Source organism: Tympanuchus pallidicinctus, unplaced genomic scaffold (assembly GCF_026119805.1).
Source record: "Tympanuchus pallidicinctus isolate F22 unplaced genomic scaffold, pur_lepc_1.0 scaffold16, whole genome shotgun sequence".
Lineage (NCBI taxonomy): Eukaryota > Metazoa > Chordata > Aves > Galliformes > Phasianidae > Tympanuchus > Tympanuchus pallidicinctus.
The window spans coordinates 5,345,670-5,373,565 of NW_026294679.1; the positions used below are offsets into that span (position 1 = coordinate 5,345,670).

The following is a 27,896-nucleotide window of genomic DNA, read 5'->3' on the forward strand; positions in this document are numbered from 1 at the left end:
GCCATACTGCTGCTTGCTACACAAACCTATGCTGGCTACCTGGAAAAGCTCAGCTGGGCAGGGCTGTACTCCGTTGCAGTGCCAGCAGCACTGATGAGCCTCCAGGAGACCAAAAGTGACTGAAAAAGATCACACAGGTGAAGGTCTCGATTGAAAAAGTTCAATACAAAAAAGAGGGGGAAAAAAGAGCCAGCTTTCATAGAAAGTGACGTGTGAGCTCCGTGTCTTCAGTTGTGCCCCACTTACTCAGTTCACCATCTCTTCAAAGCACTTCTCACACAGAGGGTATTTTTAACGACACTGAAAAGAACCCACCAGAAGTAGAAGCTCAAGCTCCTTTACCCTGAATAAATGGGATACAAATATCACATAAGAGGTTAAATTACACTGGGAGGATTTTTCTCCCCTTTTTAAACCACATGTGGCAAAATTTGGAAGTGATCTTTCTAACTGTAGAATCTTATTGAACTGAACAATTTAGCAAAAAATATCAAGGTTATCCATCTACCAGAATACAACGCATAAGCAGAGCCTCCTTGACCGAAGGAGTTAAGCTTTTCTGCAATAATGCAACAAATCACTCCCTGCAACAAACAGAAGACACATTCTAAGGCAGTTTTCCCACAAACTTCAATCTATGGGAAAAAAATCCTGATTTATTATATAGCATTTGGACAGTTGTGAATGAAAATTTGCCAAAGATCAGAATAATCGAGTCTTTCAGCCAAGCAGTTCTTAATGAAAGAAAAAAAGCACAGAATGGGTCTGAGCAAAATAAATTAAAAATCCACACTTTTAACCAACAGAACCTTTTGCATCATTCAGAAATATTCACAGATATCCAGAATCTTTTATCATCAAAAGGACACTCTGGCCTTTAAAATTACAACTTCCTGATTTTTGTTTACTGATGGCCTTTAAACCAGGGGGTATCACTAACATGTGGCATCTGGTCATGCCATGTTTTCAAATGAAAGAATTTTTAAGGCTGCAATTTGATAGTTTTTCCTTTCCTTCAAAATGTCTCTTTTGCAAAACTATCATCTGTGAATTTTAAGGGTAGCAGCAAACCATTTACTAACAGTATCCATTGATACTGATACCAGTGCGAACACTGATTCATTGCCATCAACATCTGAAAGACAGGATCACAGAATGGCAGGGCTTGGAAGGGATCTGCAGAGATCAGCGAGTCCAACCCCCTGCTAAGCAGCTCCCTACAAGGTCACACAGGTATACGTGCAGATGGGTCTTGAATATCTCCGGAGAAGGAAAGTCCACAACCTCTCTGGGCAGCTGTTCCAGTGCTCTGCTACCCTTACCATAAAGAAGTTCTCCTGCATGTTTGCTTGGAACTTCCTATGTTGAAGTTTTAGACTCCGGTTCCTTCTCCTATCACTGTGCAACACCAATAAGAGCCTGGACTCATCCATTTGCCTCCCACCTCTCTTCAGACATTTATTAACATTAATCAGATCCTCCCACGGTCTTCTCCTCAGGCTGGACAGATCCCGGTCATCCAGCCTTTCCTCACACCTCCAGGCCCTTTATTGTCTTTGCGGCCCTCTGCTGGATTCCTTCTAGGAGATCCCTGTCTTTTTTGAATGAGGGAGCAGAGAACTGGACACAGTAGTGTAAATGTGGCCTCACCAGAGCAGAATAGAATGGGAGAATCACCTCCCTTGACCTGCTGGCCACTCTCATTTTAAAGCACCCCAGGATACCATTGGCCTTCTTGGCCACAAGGGCACACTGCTGGCTGATGGGCAAAGTGTGTCCACCAGAACATCTGGGTCTTTCTTTGCAAAGCTCCTCTCCAGCAGGTTATCCCCTAACCTGTACCGAGTTTTCATTGATTGAAAGGACTACTAACACCAAAGTTATCCTGGAAAAGGTTACCTGTTTTTATGCAGTTTGCCTTTGGAGCAGGGAGGGGGGCTGCAAGCAGTTTCATAGCATATTCACAGCAAATAGCTGAGCCTCTCTCAGAGGCCAGGCACAGCATTCATGTGGCATCCCTCTGGAGGCTTGCCCTGCTGTGCCCCTTGCCCATTAATTAGCACACAATGGAGGCCACAGAATTTCCCTGCAGAAGGTTGTGAGCTTTGGACACGAAAGAAAGTAGAAAAGATCCTCGGCTTTACGGCATTTTCAGTAAAGATGTTTCCAGTGTTTGTTTATTTATCAAAAGTCACTGTTACTCTTGGTTGTTTTGATTTTTGTTTCTGCGCACAAGAGGGGAAAAAAAGGTTTTACTAAGCGAGCCTTTCAGTAAGACACCAGATGATGGATAGTCAAACACAGCGTCTCCTGTAAACACAGAGGGAACCAAAAGGTATGAACTGACTCATAATTGTGTCAACACAGGTCGCAGACCCTTGGTTTATTCCAGCCTTCCTGTTTTTCACAGATTTCTTTTCACACCACACTATTTTTTTTAGGACACAGGCTCTTTTCAGAACATGGGGTGCAAAAGCATGTATGTCTTTACACCAGACTACGGGCATTTACACACACACGTTGGCTCTATTCCACAATTACAACAGCAGTGTTTTCCACCCACGGCTCATGTCTGCATTCAATGAAGCAGAGCCTTTCTGCATAGCAGTTAGTTCTAGCTCTAATCAAAAAGGAGGAAAGGTCCAGGCCATCTCGTTCCCACTCCGAGCTTCCCATGGAGGCTTTTGGGAAGTATCCAGAACAAAGCCTCAGCACGCGAATCCTCTGGTTCATGTGATGTACTTCTTTCTTTTTAACATGTGGCAAAGTGGCAAGACTGTCTGACCAGCAGTGCTGTGAGGCTGACACACAGCAAAGAGTTCTATGGTGAGCAGAACCTACCAGTATTTATCTTGATCCCTAAGAACACTGAATTGAGGTTGTGTCCTTTCCCTTGCATAAAATCATTCTTCTCTGTTGGTTGCCAATTTTCTTAAGAGATTGGCAAAACAAGTCTCTCTGTGGTCTCTATTTCATCATCAAATTAGGCTGGCACTGACCAGCAGACCCAGAAGTTGTCAGGGAAGGAATTGACGGCAGACACACCATGCAGCTGGATCCACTGCAGGTCGTCGAGCAGTTCAGCTAGCAGGTGACTCAAGGATGGCTCAACACATTCCCTCATAGTGTCACCTGTGAAGATATCCTGTCACCTGAATTCCTGATTTCCTGCTAAAGGGCTTGCAGAAAATAGCACACAAAGGTGTGTGAAGGCCAAGAGAGTTGCTGTGCAAGATAATCTTCCCCCACACATCACCCTGAGTGTCTCAGATCAGCCACACACACGTAAATGACTCAGTGCTGTAGACCCAGAGGATCTGGCTCACCTGAGGTGAGTCAGGCTACTGTATGAACAAGGGGAAGTTTATAAACAGTATCTGTTGGTCTGAGATGCTTCGACCTTGGCCACATTGCTGACAAGAGGTAGCACCAGCAAGGATGGATAACCTGATCCAGGCTGAGCAGTGCTCACTTCTGTGTAATCTCATACAGTTCCCTGGGAAAGCTGCTCAAGTAAGCCAGAGTCACAGAACGAGGATTGTGACCTGCTGTGTAAAAATCAGTTGCTGCAATTCCCAGTCAACAGGTAATCACTGCAGTGAAGCCAAATCCACCAAGAGCATCTCACAGCTCTTGATCCGCTACTTCTTCAATTCATTCATTCCTTCACTCATTCATAAATAAATAAAGACAAAACAAAATACATTTAGGAAAAAGCTGCCACCAAAAATCTCAGAAGCAGCATTTCAGAAACAAAAATAATTTGCAGACTTTTTTAAAACTACTAATTTTGAAATACTGAATGTCTTTGCAAAAATTAAGACTCTTATATAGTGCAGATTTCCCTTGTAGAAATTCAGGTTAATGGGACAATGGAGAGAATTCCCCATGCAAATTCCAATAGATCAAGTTAAATTTGCTCCTTTACATTTAGGAATAATTCCAGTTTCCATAGGTCTGCAGAGAGGCTAAATGGCCACAAACTGGAAAAACCTACTCTCTTCTTGTGCTTTACTGCTTTTTCTACATCTCTTTTTAGCTCTACTGCAAAAGATGAGGGAAGTGAAATTTACTGAAAGAGACCATGAAAAGAGTTTCAAAACATTATACATATTTTCTCTCCATAAATATGCCGTGAAATTTGAACGTATACAGTGCCAGGGCACTGCCAGTCAGAACCCAGGAATTCACCCAAGTAAGACAAATTATGATGCTCACTATCTCAGCTTCTTGCCTTTCATTCATACATTGCCAGTGTCTGGATTTTATGTCAAAGTGGAGGAAAAAAGGGAATCTCAGATTGCAGTGAAATCAGTAAAAGTGAGCTTTCCACTGACACTTCACAAGGAGATACCCGCTATCTTTGTTTGGCAAGGCAGCAGTCAAATGCTGAATGTTGAAATTTGTCAGGTATGAGCAGCAGAGATGGTATGCTGTGGAAATGGCCACTACAATCTCTCTTTCCAAATATGCAGTGTTTGGTCATCACAATAAACATCAATAAAATAATTTAAAAAAAACAACAATGTTTTATATGTCCTATCAAGAAACTGCATAAAGACAGTATTGTGACATCAATGCAGGGTAGTACTGTTGAGCAAACCTGTCTGGCACGAGGACAGTGGTTGCTACTTCAAACATCATACCCAATATATAATTAATATTAACCCTCAACTATATCAGCAATCTCATTGCTTTCATAAATTCTCACTTCCTTTCCAATAAAGAGCTACTTATTACAAGGTAATGCAGGATGTAATGCAGGGCTTCATTTCTGCCTCTGGAAGGTACCAAGTCAAAGCACATGTTCTATATGCCAGAAAATGTTGAGTTTGCATGGCAGCATCACAGAAGCTATATGCACTGTGTGATCATCTCTAAAGTGATTCTATTTAATGAGTAACTTTAATGCAGTTCTGCTGAACCAGTTTTGACAGCACATTTTATGTATGCAACAACTTCAAGGAAAAAGGGATAGGCTCTTACCTATTGTTTTTCGGAGATCTTCACACTGGCTAATGTGAGGGAATTTCAAGATTTCCTTCCACTTTTTGCTTTTGCCTTTGCGTTTCCCTCCACCCCCTGCAAAGAAAGAAAGATTGGGATTAGATTGCTTTGGGTGCTACTCCCAGTCCAGAATTCACCAGCCCAATCATAGCTCTTATGGATATCTTTAATAACAGAAGCTGAGACATTGTGGGTAGACGGGCAGATCAAGTTGGCTTGTCTGGATGTCCCAAGCAAATGGCACCTGTGAGAAGGCTGGATTGGTAAAGGCCAGGAGTTTGTGGCTCAGCAGATCCAGTTCAGATGGTAGTGTCTGAGCTTAGCATCTCCAGCATAGTCTCTGCTTCAACTTACAACCATTTCTTTTGAGTCAAATAGCCCTGTATTTGTAAGCATATAATTATGATTCACATCTTTTCAATCTCTTTCTGGTTTCAGGATGAACCCTGACTTCACTCCAAAAGAAGGACTGAAAACTGAAGACCAACATTCAGTACTTGCGCTCATCCTTCATATTGCATATTCAGCTGATGGTACACACAGAGGTCACTGCTACGTAAGCATTTTCCTCAGAGGGAGGACAACAGTGGGAGAAAATCAATAAAATATCCTCCATGATAATGAATCATAGAACCAGAGAATCAGTCATTTGAGTTGGAAGAGGCTGTTAGTCCAAGTCCTCCGCAGTGAACAGGGACATCTACAGCTAGAATCTCCCTCATAAATGTTCCTTCATAAATACCCTACTGCAGGCACCGCCAGCAGCAAAGCGGCACGTCCCAATTTATCTGCCAAGTTATCTGCACTTGGTGCTGATCCCACATGCTGCTCACATGCATCTCATTCCCCCTTCTTGCCACTCTACCTCTTTCTCCCTTTCCTTTCCCATTGCTTTCTCTTCCTCCACATACACCTAGGTGCCCCTCTTCTGGTCTTGTGTCAATAAGGCAGCAAAGACAAATGAGATTCGTCCACATGTATTTATAAAAAAAACCCTTTGAAATCTACTCTTTTGGCTTGGACCTATTTATTGCTCTTCTCAAATCGGAGTACCAGACCCTCACATTCACCTTTTCTTGAGCACATCTACCCCATTCTTTTAAAACTTATACCATTTTCTTTCTTGTTTGAACAGTTCAGAGCCGCACACAGAACCTCACTGACATGGTGTCCCAAAGGCAGTGCTGCTCTGAGGGCCTGCAAGGAGAATGTGTCCAAACTAGGTCCCAACCAGTAAAGGCCACATTCCCAGCCTGTGTCACATCGACCCTTGCTGGGACTACTGGAGAATGCACTGCTGGCAGGGCCAGGCTCCTTTGGCCCTATGAGGCCTAATGGAAACCAGAATGCTGTGTGTGCTGTCCACCACCAACTTTGGGTGGACACACAGCTATAAAGCAGCTCAGTCTAAGAGAGCATTTCTAAATTATTCTTTCTTTTCTTTTCTTTTTTTTTTTTTTTGCACTTTGACTGGGTGTTTTATTCCAGCCTTGGCTTCTCTTTCAGGCCTGCCCTTCTTGTCCCCTGCTCACAGCCCAGGAAGGGGCAGCCACCATGTCAGCAGTGCTACACTGAGCACAGGGTACAGGCTGGACCTGAGGTTTCCTTCCTGGCTCTTCGGTGTGTCTGTCCTGCTCATAGCAAGTTTCCCTCTGAGCCTGAATGTCCAGACGCAGTCTGTGATTCTCCAAGTCAGTGTATCTACTGCAATTTAGCCCCTGCTCACAAAATTTGATTCACTGGAGTCTATTTTACATGCGTGGCACATTGAATGACTAATTCAGAGCTGAGTTAATTCTGTACAGAGGTTGGTAGAGTCACAATTGCAGACTGAGAGCGTGTTGGGTACTACATGATATTGCAGGCTAAATTAGGTGTGTTGACTCAAAAGGTAACAGATCATTACAAAGAAAACATGAGCCCTGGAAACAATTGCTCTCTGTGGGGCATTTCTGATCCTGCAGTGTAACCTCTGGCACTGGAGTGCTCTCTCTGTACCTCACATTTTATTCCTTCATTTTCAGTGACCAATGGCTTTGTCATCAAAGAGCTTGCCTCAAATTATTTTAAAACCTATTATTGACAGGAATTTATGGCGTATCTACATCGTGCAATGTAACACAGAGCTATCTGCACTAACAGCAAAGGAATTGGCTTGTTTAGACTGTCGGGAGCACAGCTATGTTGTTGTTTCCAGGAAGTGGCTCCAGTAAAGCGTAGAGGTCTGTGAGTGCCTTCACATCGCACATTATTATGCAACACAGATGCACTCTTTGGGTCCATAGTGAAATCTTCCTTAACCTCCCTTCTTCAGTGCATTCAAAGCACTGCTGCTAAAGTCATTTCCTTTCCCATCCCTCCAGTCAGAGCCCTGGTCCTGCAGCACACATCACTTGGTCTCAGGTACTGAAGGTCCTAGGGATGCTCCAAGGGACCGACCACTTTGTGGGCTGGGGGAACACTGCGATTGTCTGCTCATCAACTCTTCTGGAGTGCCCAATTCTGCTCTGGTCCCCAGCTGCTGCATGGGGGTGATTAAGCATCCCACAGCTTGTTTCCATTGCTTGTTTTCCATGAAAGCTCACAGTCCTGCACAGCTCTTCTGCCAACTCCACTTGCCCTTCTTTCCTTCACTTTCATGGCCCTTGCTGCACCTCCCTTTGTGCCTCTGGTCCCACGCCTCAGCCTCTGCTCTGACATGCTCTGCCCCCTCCCTTCTCACACTCTTCTGGGGAATGACCCTTTCTCTGGGAATTCCTGCCTCCTCCTCTTCTTCAGTCATTCCCTTTGGTTTCATCCTTTTCCCTGAGCTCTTGCTTCACATGCTTCCTCACTCATTTATCTTGTAAATTTTGATTTTTGCTACTTGCTGCCAAATCTCCATGGGAATTAAATGAATGAAACGGATATTTATTAGCACAGGGGGAGAGATGGGAAGAAAGAAGAGGACATGGAGGGAGGGAAATGGCAGGGCTGCTCTCAAAGCAAAGTGATCCTCCTTTGACAGTCGCAGGATTCCAGTTGGGATTTCTGGTTCCATAGGCTGCCAGAGCAGCTCACCCTGCCTCTGCAAACATGTACCCCCCCTGCTGCCTCTTCTGCTGCAGGGGTTCCCACCTCTTGTCAAGTACCAGACACAGAAGAGTGCAATAAGCGTGGGGGCAGGAATTCTCTGCTTAAGATACCAACAAGCATTGGAAGCAGCACAGATGATGTTCAGCTGCTGGGCAGTGGCATCTGCAAGAACAATAGTTCCAAACATTTCTGGACAAAGATGGATGAAAGAATCTGTCATGCTGCATCTGCTCATCACAGGTATTTCTTCACTCACTGAAGTCCTTAACTGTAGGCCAAAGAATGGATGGAGCATGTCTGCTTCTCCAGCCACCTTTACCGAAGTACCCACAAAATGGTTGCATCTACAGCAGCACGGAGCAGTACAGAACACAGCACAGCAGCCTTAGCACTAAATGGCAACTCTGAGACTGGAACAAGGAGAAAATGATCATATCCATCTAAGCCAGAATGTTTTTAAATTCCACACTGTGTAACATATACATTGATATGTTTGTATTGGATGATGCATTTCTGACATAAAATTTTCATCAAAACGGAAGAAGAGCTCAATGGGCTCAAAGGGCTCAACTGTTACAACCATGATCGATGCAGCCAGTGCGTTCTCTTCTCTTTTGTGGCCATCCTCCAAAAACAAGCAGCCTTGCCTGATGAATCATTTGCTCTTAGCTGAGTATGAAGTAGCATTACTATTTTGCCTGTGACATCTTTATGTTAAAGATTCTGATCAACTGCTTTAATCGATCTGACCTTTCTGCTCTCAGCTTTTCTTGTGGAGCCAGCAAACCCTGCTGGCTCCAACTGTTAATTCTAGAGGGTTTGAAGGACATAACACAGTGAGACAGCTGAGATAGGGTAAATTGTCTAGCACAGCTAGAAGTTAAAAGAGGAGGTTTCACTGAATAGGTCAGTAACTGTGCAGGTTGCAAAGGGAAGCTTTCCACACAGTGTCTTGATTGCTGCCTTTGCACTGTCTATTCTGGACAGGAGGATTTGCAATCTTCAAGTCAGCTTCTCAGAGAAAAGCTTGACAGACGTGCCAGGTTTTATATGTGAGTTTCATCACACCAACTTGGAGGGGCTGACTGCTTTAAAATGTTGGCTTGCTGATAATGACAAAAGGTGAGCTCCCAGCAACAGCAGGAAAAAGCGGCTCTACTCCCTTGTGTTCACTTAACAGCCCAGCAATTGCAAACTAGGGATTGAATCTAATTCTCTAACATGTCAACCAGTCCTACAGGAAACAAAAGCATTTACTCTACATTCTCCCTGCTGAAAAATACATGGCATTTTTCATATCATTTTGTAATGTCCAATAGGATTCAGATCTCTTGTGTGTAAGGAGAAAGACATAAGCAAAAGCACAAATGTAAAACATTTGGGAGCAGGAGCTCCCTCTCTCAGCCTAAGGTCCCTACTTTTTTTGCCTCCATTGGTTAGGATATATTTATTCTAATACCCTGAGCTAAAAAAAAAAAGTACTTCCTTATTGTTAAGCTGGAGAGATACTGAGTGTCTTGTCCAAAACACCAGGAGAAATCAGGGATTGAGCTAAGAGCTAAAGCCTCGAGGCTGTCAACCCTGCTAGCTGCACGATCAAGCCAAGCTTCTGCTCAGCTGGCTGAGGATATTTCATGCTATGGAGTTAAATACAAGGATGGGGGATGTCACTCCAGCACCATGGCTGTAACATATTCCCTTCTCACCTCGCTCCACCATACCATGCGGCTTTTAAGCATGGATGAAGTGGCTTCACACTTTTCTTCCATTCCTGTTCAAATTAACAAGCTGCATCACACTCAAGTTCACTGTCTTCACCTGTATTATCTGCAACCTAGTTAACATGCAAGCTAGGTAAAGTATCCACAGATCTACAAGGGAGGACTACAGCTTGTATCTTCCATTCTGCAACAGCAGATAGGCTCTCATCCAAGTCCTTCCCAACAAAGGTGTAGAGCTCTGTATTTTCCAATTGCAAGGCCTTAAATAGACAACACAAGAAAGCAGTGAAACAAACACACAAAAAACCTAGAAGTCCAAAAGTCATGGTTAGCATCCCCTTTTTCCCATTCAGTCTACAAAAGAAATTCTTCCCTTCCTCTTGCCAGGCTTCCTTTACTCACAGTCAGGATTTCTGCAGCTATCTGCTATCCATCCACCTGCCTCTCCACACCTCTTAAGGCTTTCCTATTGGCACACAGGAACTGCCACATTAGACAAAACAAATGGTCTGTCTAGTACAGGCAGCTTCAGAGGAAGTCTTAATTTTTTTTAAGTATGAAGGCAGTGTATGCTATTTAAACGCATAAATGCACTTACACTCCTGGGAAGTACCCTTTTTCTTCACATGGGTGTGAGCCTCAGAGATTAACCATGTATTCGTGAAGAAAAATAACAGCAATCTGACACACAGAACTGTGTATTTTCCTGGAGCACCTCCTCCCAATGAGAATGAATAAAACTTATCAGCCCATCAGTTTTCTCTGTGAGTTCTCCATATCTTCTGCATATCTTTGCTTGCGCAGCTAGCCTCTAAAACAAACATTTCCATCCTTCTTTATGGGGAAGCTCACCCAGGACTGTTTCTTATTAGTCCCAGCTGCGCTCAGTCATACCAGCAAATACAAATGGTTTGTTTTCCAAGAATGAAGGACACTGCTTGCTCTCTGCCCCTTGCCCTGCCCTTGTCACCTGGGAGAAAAAAAATGAAACAGGAACACCGTTCCATCCTTACAAGATCTTCAGTGACACTCCTGGGCAGGAGAGCGTGAGGGCTGGGTTTTGGAAGCAGGTCAGTGTCCACCATCCACGGAACACAATGTTTCCACAAAGCAACCTTTAGAGGCTCTGATTTTTAAGATGCAATAAAAAGTCCACAATATGCCCTCAAAAAAGAGTAACGTTCATAGCTTCGCTTGTTGATGCTAATCTGTCTGCATCTCCAGCAGCCGTATTTGATGAACACGACTCTGAGAACAGTCACAGCCTGTGATAACGGTTTCATGCCCATCTTCCCCGCTGTCACGGCGTGTTTGCACATAAATCATCCACATGCTGCCACAAATGCATGAGCCTGACAACCACTGCGTAAACCATCCGATTGCTTTTTTGGAAACAAACAGCAGATGCAGTTCATGTTCAAGCCTTCAGAACCACAGAGATGGGAATTTTGAGAGCAAAAACACAAAGTTCTGCCCAGCAGTCAGGCTGGCTTTGCAATCTGTGCTGGTTACCAGCACACCACAGGGCAAAATGCTTTGTTTACAAATGACATCTAAAGTTCTCATAATGCTGGCTTACAGAAGTCATTGTTCAAAAATAAATATTTATGGCAGGAATTATTTCAAAAAGAAGTCAAGTAGAACTGCAATAACTACGAGTGACTGAAACTTGAGTTTAATAACACGTTTGGTATGTTAATAATGTGCATGTTAATATTATCCTTTATTAAGAGCAACTGCCCTGAAGGGGCAGAGGAAACCAAGATTAGTCTTTGAAAATGGGTCCTCAGGGCTTGAGTTTTGTGTGTCATGGCCATACTGGCACTATTCTAGGAATATAAAACAGCCTTTGCAGCAGCTCCCTTCGTGCCCAGTCAGAGCACACTGAAGAGCTTCTAACTAAGCTGAAGAGAAAAACCACCTTTAATTTTTTCTTCTTTTCTGCTGGTCTTGACTGGGCATTCAAAACAGTCCACACCCATCTGCCTATATCCTCCACTGAGTGGTTTTAAGGCACCTTTGAGATTAGTTATTTCAATGAGTTATCTTTGGGTTTTATGGGCCAGTTCACACATGCTGGGAGTATGTCTCTCTGCTAAGCATGCTAAGAGGGACTTTTCTGGTGATGTGATTTCCCTGCATACAGTTAGATTTTCCCCTGGGTAAGCACCTTCAGTTTGTCTGTTATGCTGTCCTCTCTTTTATGCCCCGTATTTTAACTGTGTTGAGCTTATCTGAAGCTATAAGTAAGCCAAAAAAGATCATTGGCCTTTGAGCCACAAAACTAACCCAGAAGATACAAAACACATTGAGGACTTACAACATATTGAAAAAAAAAAAACCACCACCAGTAAATCTTATAAAAACAAAACCAGCTAGCATCTAAAGCAGTGAAATTAAGCACAGCCCAGATTTTTAACTTCTTATTCTTGATCTCAAAGTGAACAAAGCTACTGGCACAAACCAGGCATGTTAGCTATGCTTGAAATGCGTTAACAGACACTGAAGGGTTCAACAGGCTGTTGGGGTGAACTGGGGCTGACAGCTTCAAACTGAGAGGTGCCTGGACAGTATTTGATGTGGTTGGCAACAAGAGCAGAAGTGACAATGCAACAAATTAATCCGGAGCCACTGTACCTCTTTGGAATCTATTTTTTGGATGCATAAGGTCTCCTGGCCGAACATGAGGAGGCCATGATAACTGAACCCAGTACAGAGAGATTTTGTCCATCAGTGATAGGATCAGGCAGCATCAGGTAATAGGATAATAGGATAATATTTGCCTGTAGCATTTCAGTATTGATGATCCTTATGGGTGAACAGCCTTTTGAACAGAGCTGGTGGAAAGCAGGGTTACCACCCTGCTAAGAAGGCTAGTATCTCACTGGAGTTCTGCCCTGAAATGGAGCTGAGTCAGTATTTCTAAGTTCTAGAAAATTCTTATTCAAAGACATGAAACCATTTCATTTTGATAACATTGAGTCATCTCAGTCCTCTAATGTCAAAACATTACCACAGAACATATCAAATAGAGTATTAAGATATATCACTGGAACAAAATGGGTAAGGTAAATTGACATTCTTTACTTTGTTGAAATGATATTTCTATACTGTCAAAAAGAAGATGGAAAAAGCAAATGCTTCTTTCTTTCAAGCAGACACTTTCCTGTAAACCCTTTCATTTTTAACAAAGCCTAGTTCTCAGAAAGGAAGATGCTTTTGTCAGAAATGTTCTCAACCATCTCATGTTTTGAAGCACATGAGAATGGAACAAGGATGTGGCGTTCCCATATATGAACGCTCAGGTGAATCAAAAGCCTATATTCCTTACTGGTTCCCTTTCGTTAATTTGCATCGCTGTCATTTACGTTGTCTGTAGGAGACTTACTTCCCATTCTTGCGAAGAAAGAATGCAAATCCCAGAAAACGTGCTTGAATAGGGTTTGATAACATCTTTCCAGGAAGGAACTGCTCCTTAAGCAATGGCTTCTTAAACTTATGACCTGTTCTGAATATTTATTATCCTGTTTTGGTAACATGTATGCAAGCTGCTAACCAAAGCCTCAAAGCCCAACCCTGCAAATGCAGCTCCACCCCCCCCCCCCCCCCCAGTCCACGCACAGCCCAGCGCTCCTGTAGTTTTCCCAGGGACACGTGTGGTGTTCTTGGGTTCAGGGTGCTCATCAAACAACTTAAATATTCTTGGGGCTACTCTCTAAAGTCAAAGTATTGTTGCAGATCTTTGCTAGACAATGAAATGCCGAGAAGTCTGAACAGGCTCTGCAGCCTGCTGCCCCTCATTTTGCAGTTTTGATGTTTAGTGACACAACGGCAACATGGGCAGCACAAGAGAGGCTGGAGGAACATGGAAATCTGGACGTGGCATAGTCAAATAAATAATGGGCTTCAGCTCTTCTGAAAATCCTGGTGCCAGTTGTGGGGGGAGAAGACCCAGCCCTGAGCCTTGAATGCAGGTTCGCTCTGTCCCTGTCAAAGAGCTGTGTGGGTTTTTACTCCTGCAAATACTTCTGCAGTCTCTAAAAAAAGAACTTAGCCTCTGTGTTCCTGACATTTGAGTTTTATAAGAAATATTTCTGAACCGTGGGGAGGAGATCCAGCTGGATAGGAGGTGAGGATTCAAGTGCGTTCATGTCGTCAGACTGTAGACAGGCTCTGAGAATTACGTTCTTTTCTGTTTTTAGTCCTCACCTAAATAAACTTACTAACAGGGTAAACGAAAAGAATTTTAGTAAACATTAAGAAAAAGTAGAGACTTGAGACAGGCTGTTTTATGAGGTCTGACTGATTTATTAGTTCCACCTAATTGGTGAAACTGGCAGAGCTTTGAGATGCTCTGATAACAACTCAGAAATCCAGATGTGTTTTGCTTTCCATACGTAAATAACAGCATGCTCTTTTGATTTAGATGACTTATTTCTGAGAAGAGCAAGCAAGAAACTGTGTACACTTTCCATGAAGGTGGCAGAAGAACAAATCCCTCATCAAGCACATGGATACTCCATCTGAAGGTACTCAACTCTGTTCTCTGGTGTGCAGATATACCAACCCCCAAAATTTCAAGATGCTACAAACAGGTCCCAGGTCTGTGCAGAGCCTGAATTGAGGAGGTGCTGCAGCCCCCCGTGTGCTGCCTGTGCACACAAGTTCTCTACCAAATTGCTGCACTGCTATAATCTTTCCTCCCACATTTAATCCCACAGGAGATCCTGGCACAGCAAAAGTGCTGATGTGGATGCGTGAGTGGGAAGGCACTGAGGAAATGTTATCAGGTGTCTGGTACCTTTCTATCTCAAAAAGTTTCTGTATTTTTGCAGTGGCCCACAGGACCATTGCATTGGTCTCAGTGCAGAAAGATAGCCTGACAGCCATAAGAAGTGTCTTTCCCTGGCCTCGGCAGTGATGTTTGGCTGGATCCATCCTCCTCTCTCAAACATTCTCAGACATTTGATGTAAACAAGCTAGAAGCTGTGAAAATTATGCTGGGAAGCTCCTGAGAACATGCACACCAGCTAAAATACCACCAGATCTGCATTAGAGGAGCATCTCAGCTGTGACAACTCAGCTCTTCTGCTTTCAGAATCAGCCAGGAAAGTACAGAATCTTAATTTGTCTTAAATTGAGTCACTCCCTGTTTGAGGTCAGGATCAGCCACATTTTTCTTTACCACAAAAGCAGATAAGAACCCTCTTCACGTTCCTGGCTCTCCTGTGGAATACCAAGTCAGATTCTCACATACAGATGTAAACATAAAGCACAAATTAATCCTAGACATATGGTTAGGGAACGTGGAGAAGGGGGTGAAACCACCCCCAAAATGCTTGGTTTGAGTGAGCATCTGTCAGTGATAGCGATGGGCTGGCAGAGAGGAAAGGCACAGGCATGTGCTTTGGCTTTTGAGGAAAGAGGTAATGTGGGAAGGGACACAGAGGGCTGGTGAGGATATGGACTGAGCTGCAGCATTGCAGGACATTGTGGTGTGGCTGGTGCCAGGAGGATGAAAGAGCTGGAGGAAGAAAGACCATAGGGAGAGGGAAACAAGGGGGCAAAAATAAGACAAGAGGTTTGACTACACATCTCCTATATTCTTCCCCATAGCTAGCAAGCCTGGCTTCAGCCCCGTCATCTCATCAGCAACCAAGATCTTTCTGTGCAGACACACTCTGCTGTACTATCCCTGAAATCACAGAAAATATCATCCTCAAAAATCACTGACAGCCCAAGACATTCTGGTAACACAATTGCATGCATCAGCAGTTAGGATCATTACTGCAAAAGGTTACAGAAGGGATTCAGGTTAATGGAGGTAATCTGTGATTATCTGATGTACCAGATTGCTTTGCCAGTGACTCACGCGTTCTGCCACAACAGATCGCAGCTGCAAATAGCTCGCGGGATGGAGCCAGCTCCCAAGCTAGGAAAGAGTGTCCTCGTTGTTCAGAGAACCCCTGCAGCACAGAGTGCCGGGCACTGCAGGCGTGTGAAAGCCCGCGGAGCTTCACCGAGGAGTCGGGAGGAGCGGAGCAGTACAGTCGCTCATTCACAGTGTTACTATAGCTACCAGCTGACGGACTCAGTAAGAAAGGCAGAAATAAAAAGGGAAAATTAGGAGGTAGGAAACAAAAAAAAGGAAACTTGTTGTAAAGCAAAGGCAGAGGGTTCCTCTGATTAGCTAATGATGTGCTTCAAAAGCAGTGGCTGAAAAATGAGGCTGGAAAGCTGCGTGGCACAGGCGTCAGATGATGCAAATGGCTCTCGGCTCTCCTCTCACCCACCAGCACCCACCCAGTTGCTGGCAGTGGTAAGCACCATTTTCATACATACAAATCAGCAGCTTTCTGCCAGTGATGGATTAACTATTCCCGCTTAGCCCTGCAAGTCCTGACCCCACTTGTGCTCCCTGCAGCCCTGGGGCCAGAATTAAAACAAAGCACTGATATGGCCCCAGGAGCAATGTGGAAACCTGGGAGGGAGAGCAAGAGCAGCTGTTAATTATGAGCTTCACTTTCATTCTGTGCTCAGCCGTGGCCCTGGCTTGATCCCCACCTATGCAGTGGAGCTGCTGCTGAAGCACGGAGCCAGCGAGCAGCTCTGGGGCTCAGCACTGCACGGTTGGTGATACACAGATCCCTGAGCCTGAAGGGCAAAGCGCCACGCTTGTGTCTGAACATCCCTTTCTAGCAGACATGGTGGTGAGGCTGGGCATTAGACTTGTTTCTGTTTCTATTTCTTCTCAGCTCTCAAAGCGACCAAATACTGCTGTGGTGGCCTTTGATGGTCTTAGCTGACTTGATACAATGGTCCCACCACCAGTGACTCCAGGAGCAGGAAAGATCTAGATACTGTCATAGCCCAAAAGATGGAAGAAGAGACAAAAATCATCAAGCAGTGATCCCACACCACCCACATGTCCCAGTGTGTGCACTTCGACCCTGGCTGAGCGCAGTTCCAGATGTCCAAGGTAGCTCAATGCACCAACGGCAGCTGCAGCCAGGGACAGACACTAATACGTACATATATCTAAATAAATGCATAATTCCTGCTCACATGCCTTCCTGACAGCCAGCTGTTGCCTCTGCTTGCTGTTATCCTTGCTTGGAGATTAATGTCTATGTCTAGGACAGCTTATTAGCAATTTTTATTACAAGGCATATACATCTGGCTGGTGGTGGGCAAAAGCTAAATCCTGGAATAATTAAAACACCAGGACAGCTCACAGGGAATGACAAAGAGCAGATATCTGCAGGGTCTTTACCCTGTCTCTGAAAGCCAATAATGGCGTGAGGTCAGAGATCACCGAGCTTAATTGTCTGACGAATTAATGGTGACGAATGTCTGTTTTCCCCTCTTGTTAAAACTGACACCAGATTTTTCAGGGAAAGCAGAAGGGCATTTGGCCACAAAGGAATGTTTTGATGGCTGAAGCTGAGATTGTTGCCAGCACCAGCCCCTCAGACCAGCGTGGGTCAGACCCTCTCCCATACGAATTGCACAGAACTGCTGTTGACTCCAGCTCAGGACTGAACCTTGTCAGCTCAGCCTAGCAGTGCTGATCGTCCCGCTCACTTTGGAAAGAAAGAATGTTTGTTCGGGTTTTGTTTTAAATATCAGATCCAGGTCTTCAAACAAGTTCTAAAAAACTCAAATTAGACGAGTGTGAACTGCATGATAAAAGTCAGCCTGAGCTTGTTTCTGCCCACTTTGAAGACAAGTCAGAGTGCTAGGAAAAAAAAAAAAGAAAGAAGAATAGTAAAATGTATTATAAAAAGAAAAATTTCTCCTAGCATTTTCCCGTTCCAGAAGATTTTTCTCCCTCATTGTCCTGTACACCCCCTGCTCAGCAAGGCATTTGTGAATAATAAGTGTCATTGTGGGAGGAAAAACAAAAACGGGAAATACTAGGGGAGCATTTTTATCCAGTTAGTGACATTTTGTGAAGTTGGCTAACAATTTTCTATTGAAACAACTTCTTCCACAGTAAGAAGGAACTCTGCTTACTGACTTGCTTTTGTTGCTCAATCTCATTTCAATTCTGATCTTAATGTGGAGCTGTAGAAATAAACTGAAAGCTTCTCTTTGTTCAGGTGCTTATGTTAGTTCTGAGCTGTTGTGAAATAGGTTGAAGGGCACATCTTTCCCATTCATACAAATATATGTGAACCCCTCTGGTGTTTAATTTAAGCTACATAAACAAGGAACAAGCAGTTTCTGAATGCTGAAAATACAGTATCAGCCCAGCAGTTTCTGCAGTCACTCCTTACATCTAAGTCATTCCCCTCATTACAGAACATGCCGATATCTTTAACTAATATCTATAATACACAACACTGTCAACAAGGATGTGTAACACTGAATTAGCCTGAAGTCTGAATATTCTTTTAGAAGTGTATTTCCAGAGGGGTCACGTCAACCAGTGAGCAGACACACTGGTTTTCAAATAAATCAGTGCTCAGTCTCTTACGGAGCTAATTATAATGGTGCCTTTAGTGTTGCTGCCTTTATGTGTCTGCCAGCACATCCCTAACAAACCACTAGGTTCATGCTTTTCTAGCCCAGATGGAAAAGCCTGATTATAAGGTCAGAGCCAATTCTAGTTCCAAAGCTTGCAGAGCTTCAATTAACGACAGAGGAGTTAGTGGCTAGCCATTACTGAACATATATGTGCTTGCTTCTCACTCCTGCTGCTCATCAATACCCAAGAGGGAAGGCCTGATGGATCTGCAGTGCCAACAGTCTTCCCTAACATGTAACACAATCCTAAAGGGCTAAAGGAGATGCCTGGCTCTGCAGGTACAGTTTGCTCGAAGCTGTGCAGAGCAAGCCCTGGTTTGAGCAGTTGGACTGCATGCAGGGACGTACCAATTGCCTGCTGCAGGACAGCCCAAGTCAAGTGAACAGAGGTGCTTCTGCAGCAAAGCCAGAGCTGCGGATCCTGAGCTGTTTCAGCAAGTGCAGGTGGACAGGGTGCCAACCTTGCCATCCATGATGCAGTTGGGCAGTAAAGTTATACTGCTGGGTGCTACTTTAACAAGGGGCAGGGCACCACGGCACTGCTGGTGTGTGGCCAGGTACAGAGATGGCTGCATAGAACTCGGTTCTGATACACAGGGAGCACCGATAGTTTCAAGCTCAACAAATCTACAAGAAGACACAACTTCTGCCATGAGAAATTTTCTATCCAAGCCCACATTGTAGGTTGTTATCATCACTCTTCCACGGTGTCAGAATAGAAAGAGTAATTCACCTATCGATTCAGATGGTACTCCATTTTTTAAACTCACGAGAGCAAAACCCCAGCAATTACACAGAAAATCCAAGCTTCCTTATCTCATTCAGTTCCCCTGGTGATGCAGAGCTGTGTGCTGGGCCAAATAACACAGCAGCAAATGCCAACCCTCATGGTGAGGCATCCAAGTCCAAGTGGCACATGTGCTGTTTCAGCACCTCTTGGGATCGCTCTGGGAGACAATGTAATTAATATTAGTGATGGCTATTTAACACATTCCACAGGGAATCTACAATCTGTGCTTATGGAACTTCAAGCCAGTTAATGCTCACTTCCTACCAGTTTTAGGTGTCTCCTAATTTTAAGTTATGTTTATAGGCAAAACCAGTCAGCCACACTTCTCACTGAACCAAACAGTAGCTTAATCATTTGAGTTAAATAGGAAACGAATGACTGAGCACTGATAAAGTTCACCATTATGCTTTTGAGGAAAAGAGAAGTGACTATGGAACAATCTGATAACGAGAGAATTTGCTTCCTGCTTAACTTGATATTTATAAACCTTCTCGGTAAGGGGACAAAAAAAATAATTTCAGCTGGATAAAGCTAACATTCTAAATTACATTTTCAAATGACAACAAAACCAGGACCACAGCCAAAATCCGTGCTTATGGAAGGACACACTGAAACAACACAGGACAGGAAGCCTAGGGCTCAGGCTGCCTGCACTCCTGTGTCTCAGGCTCTGCTGTGTTTGTGGACATGCACGGTGCTGGCATGGCAAGGCTCAGTTTCACCTTTCTGAGCTCCCAGAAGTGCACAGCCAGAGTGCACAGGAGGTGCTGACTATGGAAGGTGAATGCAGGATTGTCCAGGTTGTGTTGTCTGTATTGGATGGGATGAACAGATTTCACAAGCTCCTTCCATCTCTAGTATACAAACCATCAGCTTGTAGGCAAGAAGACGTGATTTCTCTGAAGCTAATGGCTTGACTTTCAGCCTTACCATACTTGGAATTTCAGTTATTTTCCATACTGTTGTATATTCAGTCCTCCTGTAAGGCAGGCAATGATTACTCTACAGCCTGACTGACATCTCAAGAACAGTCACAGAACTCAGCCATAACAGCCTGAAGTCCAGTTGTGCCAAGAATGTACAGCTCCAGCTGGTGTCAGCAGGAGCCTTGCATGCCAGCAGTCCCTTTAACAAGCCCCTGGAGAGGAGTATAGAAATGAATCCTATCTTGGGTGTCCCCTCTGCATGAAACAGTAAATGCAGATTGCAAGTGCTGATTTCTAAGACTTCCTGGTATGGAAGCTTGTCATGGGAGAATAATGTGGGAGATGTGGAAGAGTGCTTATAGTAAAAATAAAAACAAATTATTTGTATTTATGCCTAAAAAGGCAATGTTCTCAATTATTTAAAAGAAAACTGTTTATCTTCCAGAAGTAGAAGAGTAAACATGATGGGGGGACTGGGGGAGTGGAAGGTACATCTACTCTGTTCCACATTTTCCACGTTAGTAAATGACAAAGCAGATTGCGCTTGGTTCTCTTGGCTTCAGGTACCAAGTAAAATATTTCTGAGTAGCTTTGAAAGCATATTAATAAAAATAATAAAATTAACACATCTCTTGGCTTTTCAACAGGACCCTCAACATTAGAACCCCAAAGCATTTTGCAAACAAAAACAGCAAAATCTTTTCCAGCTTAAAGATTAATTTTGCCCTCAGATAAATTTCCATGACTTTTACAGTCCTGTTGAGACACTCCACATGTACAACTGGGAAAGGAAATTATCACAGACAGTTTAAATGTACAATGCCAATTAGAAAAACCAAATAAAAACAGACCCACTCTTCTTGAAAAGTTTCCCAGCTGATATTGTGAGAAGCACTAAGATGACTAGCACAGCTAGAGCTTTGAGGGAACAGAATTCTTTCTTACTGCTTCAATCAGCCCAGATTAGAAGAGAGAAAGTGGAGGATGCTGTGCACGCTGTGTGCATGCAGGTGCTGTGCGGATCCCTCCAGGAACCCTGGGCTGTGGCTCAGTTCTCACCTCATTTGTCAGAGGGGTGGATGCTACAGGAAAACAAGCAGCTGTGGAGAGCAGAAAGGCCTGCTGAGGGAAGGGCCAGAGCTCGCCCTAACAGAACACCTAGGTGTCTGCACAGGGGACACACAGCAGGAGCTGTAACCAGAAAACCCTCGTGCTTCATCAGACACCAGAGAATCCAATGGTACCAATGTCTCACTGCTGCCTCTACTCACAGGACAATGTGTTTAACATCTGCTTTTCTGCAATGCCTACAAGCCAAGTTCAGGACTTCTCTGCAGGAGGCAGTGCACAAACCCAGAGCCCATCTGTTCCCAAAGAGCTCCCTGCTGGTGGCAATGCAGCCCCGTGCCATCCCTCTGTCACTGGGGACATCGCCTTTGCTTCCAGCGAAGGCCAGCACTTCATCCCCTGGGGCTCTGAAGGATCACAATTGTCCAGTTCACCAATGAAACTGGTTTCTGGGGAAAAGGACATTTTGCAAAATGGGGCAGTATTACTGCAAAGCCAGGAGAACTTGCCAGGAAAAAATACAGGGCTGTAAATGCACTGTTGTCCAGAGCTGACTGGATTTCAAATAGATTTAATAAAAACATGATGATCCAAAAACAATTGCAGAATAAAGGCGAGTCAGAACAGTTGTTCCCCTCTACTTTCATCCCGTTGTCTCCTATTTCTGTTGTCCTCAGCTCTGTATATCACTACCATATCAAATATTACATACTTGTTTCTGTTTCCCAAGTTTGTCCCCTTTTCACCTCAAAACTTGTGCTATAAAAATCCACCAACCCTTGATGTCACCTTCAGGCTGCCACCTGCCTCAACCTGAATGGTTCACAACGCACTTTTCTCCCCAAAGCAGTGTTGTAAACAAGGCCTGCAGCTTGTTCCCCCAACTCTTTGAGGGAAAGGCCTCTGCAGTGGGCTGCAGACTTTTGGTCCCTCTCACTTCTCTCTTCTTCTGGTCCATGAATGCTAAATTCCCTTCTGCATTCTTGTACTCCTTTGGTAAGCAGAATAAGGAGTACAAACCTACATGATCAGCACCAGCATTCCAGTTTTAAGGACATGGAGGCCTCTCCTCAGGATGAGGCAATGTCTCATCTCCTGCAGCTAGAATGCGTATCTATGGGCTTTTTGGAAACAGCCTCAGGCCTGCATTGCACAGTCCCTGCTACAGGTTGTGCCTAAGCCTACACAGGCCTTGTGCAGGCTAAAACTAGGCAAAACAAATAGCCTAACAATCACTAGACAGTATGGCAGTGCTAGATCGTCCTGCCACAGCAATATGTAGAATCATAGAATCATTACGGTTGGAAGAGACTTTCAAGATCACCTCATCCAACCATCAACCATGAACCCCACCAGGCCTGCTAAGCCACATCCCTCAGGGCCACATTTTTGCTGTACACCTCCTCCAGGGACAGTGAGTCCACCACTTCCCTGGGCAGCCTGTTCCAATGCATTATCACTCTTTCTGAGCAGTAATTTTTCCTAATGTCCAACTTGGCTCGCTAGGAGAGATGTGTCTGCTGTGATAGGAAGAAAAAATCCTGAGTTGGTCGATGTCATCATAGCCGAAGTTTCACCATAAGGAACCACCAGGACGTGGCTTTGGCCAGAACTTCCAGCTCACTCAGTCACATCTAGATCTCTTCTAGCCAGTATTGACCCAAGTACGCAGCAGTTTCCAAAGAATAAAATACAAGGGATGCAGCCTGGCATTTGGAACCACTGGTCACAGTACTGTTCAATCTCTTCAAGAGCTGTCACATTAAGACAAGTGAATAGGAGGACTCTGTGGCAATTCTCTCACATACAAAAGGCCAAAAATAGGACTTAGTCTTGCCCTGAAATCCAAGGGAGATTCTACAGCAGATGTCTTTCATCTATATGACCTTTTCCACAAAGACAAAAGGGAGACAGGATATTAAACCACAGTTTAAGATTTTTATTGCTCTTGGCAAGCGTTTATTTGTTGTGGGTTTGTTTTGAGGCTTGGTTTTTAGGCAAAGGAGTGTTATTTTTTGCACTTTTCATGGAACTTCAGCTGAAATAGCATTAAAATGTCTGAGACAAATTTCTTTTGGGTGATTCGCACATCTTCAAAGTCACAAGCTGACATCCCTTCCAACTCATGTTGTGCAGACCAGTGTGTTTATACCAGGACAGCCATGTGACCTGAGAACAGCATTTCATTTTTCTCAAAGTCAAGGAGAAACCTGAAGGCTTTCACACATCGGTATGGTAGGGGGACAGCAAGTCCCTGCAACCAGCAGGTTCAGTCTAGGGAACTTACTTAAAGGTCACAGCACATCCCATGCAAATCTCTCATGGATTACAGTGGAAAATACATACACACAATGACAGCAGGATGCAGCACAAGGAATATGGGAGAAAGCAGGGATTAATCACATTTGTCTCCTTAATTTGCTTAGATCCTTTGCTAGAGAGAAGCTCTGAGATCAGCCTACCTTACAGATGACTAAGCAGATGGGAAGATAGGGATGCGACTCGGATAGATAATCCAGAGGAAAGGACATTAACTCTGAGCCCAGGGAGGATTAGTCTTAAGTCCTTCTTCAAGCACAGATTTCTCATCTGGTTTTAGGGAGAGTTAGACTGTATATATACATACCATGGGAAACTACAAGCTCCATCTGGTTGTCATGGGCAGACTCAGGTGAGATGACTGAAGCTGGTGTGCTCACCCAGTCATTTATTATCAAATTTAATATAAAGATTAAGCTCAAGCCTTTTTTCACCAATTTATTTTTCACAGCAAATTTAAAATTCTTACTTTCATTCTACCTTAGAATATGTTCTCTTGAAATTTGGGAAGAAAAAAAAACACCACACCAAACAAAACGAGGACAACACTAAAACTTTTGGCTTTCAAAACTTGCCTAGTGCCTTCAGATCTCACAATTACAAGGGCAGGTGAGGACATCCTGGAGCTCTGAGTGTTCTTTTGCAGTGACTAAAATACAACATGGGCCAATGCAACCACATGACACTTCCCAAATGAGAACACATATGGCTGAACATTTCTAAAAAGTCAAAATCTGCTCCCACCAAAATCAATGGGCGTTTTGCTCTTGACTTCTGTGGAAGCAGGGTTAAGTCAACAGTGTATAAGATGGGAAAATCCCAACTGAAGATCAAGTACAGTGTTCCCCTTAAAGATTATTCATAAAGTGTGTAGATGTCACCAGAAAACAGAAGGTGCTACAGAGCTGCTATTTTTAAACTGAGGGTGAGAAAATAGGCAACAAAGCATAGAGCATAACTTCTTATGTTGTTTTGCCACCATTCTTGTTAAGGAACGTAGGCTTTGCTAAATTACTTTAAAGAGGAAAAAAACCCGTAGTTGACTCAGTTCAGTAGTTTCTTCAGTTCAGAACAGACATATTTCTAAGATTTATGTGAATTTTTTTGTTTTCTAAATAATTCTGCTTTCCAAACCCACACAAAAAATACCCAAGAATATTTCTTCAAACTATTCAGAAGATACCAGAAGATGGTCCTAGCTGCCTGTAATGCTCCTGCAGAACAGGATATTGTGTCTTTCTTCATCAGCAAAGAGTAATCTACTTGGAAAATCCTGGGCAGACACTGGCATAGTCACAGGGAGCTTCTGTACGCAGAGACTAGTGCTAATAGTCAGGATCACAGGACCATAATTCCCAAATACAGACATGAGCAATTATCAGCATAAGAACACAATTTATTCATTGCAGTCAGACATAGGATGGATATCCCATTTGGCACCAGTGGGACTGTAACATGCATTTTAGAAGGCTTAGCAAGACCACTTATTATGTACAAAACAGCACTAGTAGCAGGCAGTGTGAGCCATCAGATGAGCTTAATAAAGAGCTTCACTGAAGTTAGCAGTGTGCTCTCATTCTGCGTGGGGTCTAAAGCGTTTGCATGCGAATGAAAGTATAGCAAATTCTTGGAATTTTAATACTGCAACGTTTGTGTGTTTTAGATCTCTTGCCTAATTTCTGGACTTTCATCCATACAGACTTCTGGTGTCTGTCTCTTAATTCACCGGTGAAAGGAAAAAACAAAGAACAAAGTTGGGATTTCAACCCAAAGACCTTAGAGTAATATTTAAATTAACTTCATTCAGGAGCAGTCTTAATAATTGCCATGACTTATCTGTCTGATAAGTCACAGTGGGGTAAAACATAAGCAATACCTGTCTGCATCTTAGCCACCATTTTGATGAACATCCCAGTTGTTTGCAGTCTGTTAGCAGCAGAGATTGATCCAGTAGCTGGAACTACCATTTGCATGGGGTTGGTGTCAGCTTAGCTCAGCAGCCCTGAGTAGAACAGCAGCACCAGCCACGTGGGCTTGCAGAGAACAGATATCGTTATGGCTTCACCTTTGGGCATCATCAGAAGGGGGATTTGCTTTTCTAATTGGCTCAATATTTTGAGAAGGTATGTGGTGAATAATAACAGCCTCTGCAGCATCACAGCTACAACTCATACAAACTATCAGTTTTCATATTAGCCACATGCAGATCACCTTCCAGCCCCAGAGAGAAAGCTGCCCTGCAGAAGACCTCCTCCTTGCAGCACCAAAGGGAATACCAAAGAGCACTGCTGTTGGATTTGGTTACTGCTTTTGGCTACTGGCTTAAGCAAGCTGTGGTATATTTGTGCACAATTACAAACCTTGTTTGCAGAACACTAAGAGAAGAGCGACTGCAGAACAGTTTCCCACGAAATAGGAACTCACTTCCTTTATTGCAAGAAGAAATAAACAGTTCTTTGAGGAAAATAACAGTATTTCATTTTGCAAGAGAGGGATGCTGTTCCAAAGTTTATTCTAGGGAAATCGTTAATTTCTGTAAAGCACTTCCTCAACAAAACTGGCTTTATAAATGGAATTTCGTAATAACAATAAATCTAATATTTTCTTCAGAGATTCTTAAACATATATACTCATTCCTCTTGAATACAAGAAAAGAAAATCAAAAAAGCAACATTCATCATTAGGTAAAATGCAATTGGTCACACTTAACCTCTGACAATTTAACCATGTATCTTTCACCCAGAAAAGCTGCAGCAAACATGATGCAATCTATAAATACCACTGATGGCTGAACTGCAGAGCCTGACCTCCAGGTTTCTGATTTAAATGTCATGGATTACGAGCACAGCATGAGGCAGTAGTTGACTGCTGCTTTGGTTCAGCACTGACAGATGCCCCTTTAAAGATCTGCAAGGTGGAATGAATGAAAAGCCTCCACACCACTCACGGATGCCAAACAGCACATTTTAAAATGCAACTGAAAACCTCATCCTTGTGAAGCCTGCTGATGCAGCTCCAAATATATCTCCTGCAAGCAGTCTACCTCCTTATTTTCTTATGCATGTCTTTGTTTCAAGTCTTTCTGCTTTCACTCTAAAGAGCAGAGCCTTCTCGCCTCGCTGCGAGGGACATAATTCTCTTTTTTGCAGTGCGCTTTGTGACCTCCATCTTCTGCTGTCCCTGAAAGAGCGCATCTTCCATTGACGTCAAGGGCTGTGCATGCGTAGGGAGATAAGCACATTGGAGGCAAGATTTGCTGTGTGAATGAGAGTGGGGAATATTGCCGTAGGAATTCACAAGCCTCTCGCAGCCTCCTCTCCTGATTAAAGTCAGTGGGATTATTTTACGAATTCAGCTGCTGAGTCCTGGCTATCTGAAATCTGTCTCATACAGGGCTCTGTGCTGTTAGCCCGCCTCGATTGTTTGGACAAGACAAAAACACCATTATCCAAAAAAGCAGGACAGATGTAAAAAGGGTTGTGTCAGGAGGAGTCACTCACAGCAGCTCTGCTGACATGTCAAACCCATAATCTCATAAAAAAAACTACTTGTAGCACAGATTCTAAGCGATACAGATTCACAGGTAAGATCAGAGGGGGCCATGTCCATTCGTAATCATTGCTTTAGTGAAAGAAAAAATGGACGCATCTACACGGCTCGGTGTAGTGCCTCCTATTAGCTCTGTGTAAGCTATCCCACTTAGGCACGTAGTGCAGCAGGGAGCTGACTGAGCAGGCAAACCACTGCTGCTCCCCAGGAGCGCAGCTGCAGGGTGCTAATCAGCTCCAGGCCCACACAGATTAGCCTGGGCACAATGCCACACTGGCCGCTTGTGCAGCAGACCTGGGCAGTGCTGGGTCAGGGATCAATGCATTAAGTTCTGCTTTCCACAAAGGAAACCAAAATGTCCTCCTCTAGGACCCAGGAGACCTCAAGTTCCCTGGCTTAGACACACCCCAGCACACTCAGCAATACACCTAAAAACTGCAGCCCTCCGCACAAAGACCTGTCTCTTGCGAACAGCTACTTATTGCAGGTACCCCTACAGCCACAGCAGAGCAATGGCACGCATCTGATGACATCACAGTATGCATTTATACAGGATTACCAGAAGTTAAATCTGTGTGCAAGCTTTCCTCTGCTCTCACACATGATGCATGTTTAACAGCTAAACCAGAGTTTCCTACAGCAAAATCTGGAGGGAGGGGAATGCTGCCATTATGCAAGCAAATACAAGCAGTAATTTTCATGACCTGACTGCTGTACGTGGTGGAATTTCTAAGTAGAAATTTCTGTACACGCAGTCTGGACAGGACTACTGAGAACGGTGATGACTGCGTGTGTATGTGGCTAATCAGGTTAAAGAATGTAAGAAATCTTAGTGAATGTGCAGTTAAACCCTAAATGAGGATGTACAGACAAAAAGAATTTTCAGCCTGACATCCCAGAAGTCTGCACAGC

At 43.8% G+C, this 27,896-nt stretch overlaps 1 protein-coding gene across 2 annotated transcripts in view; it reads right to left on the bottom strand.

Annotated features, from left to right (window-relative positions):
* Window positions 1-27,896, bottom strand: part of GRK5 (G protein-coupled receptor kinase 5) — a 155,426-nt gene that overhangs the window by 81,696 nt on the left and 45,834 nt on the right. For both annotated transcript variants that reach the window (XM_052677308.1, XM_052677309.1), the window contains exon 2: window positions 4,987-5,082. In XM_052677308.1, coding sequence (XP_052533268.1) covers window positions 4,987-5,082 — 96 coding nt within the window. The remainder of the gene's footprint in view (window positions 1-4,986; window positions 5,083-27,896) is intronic.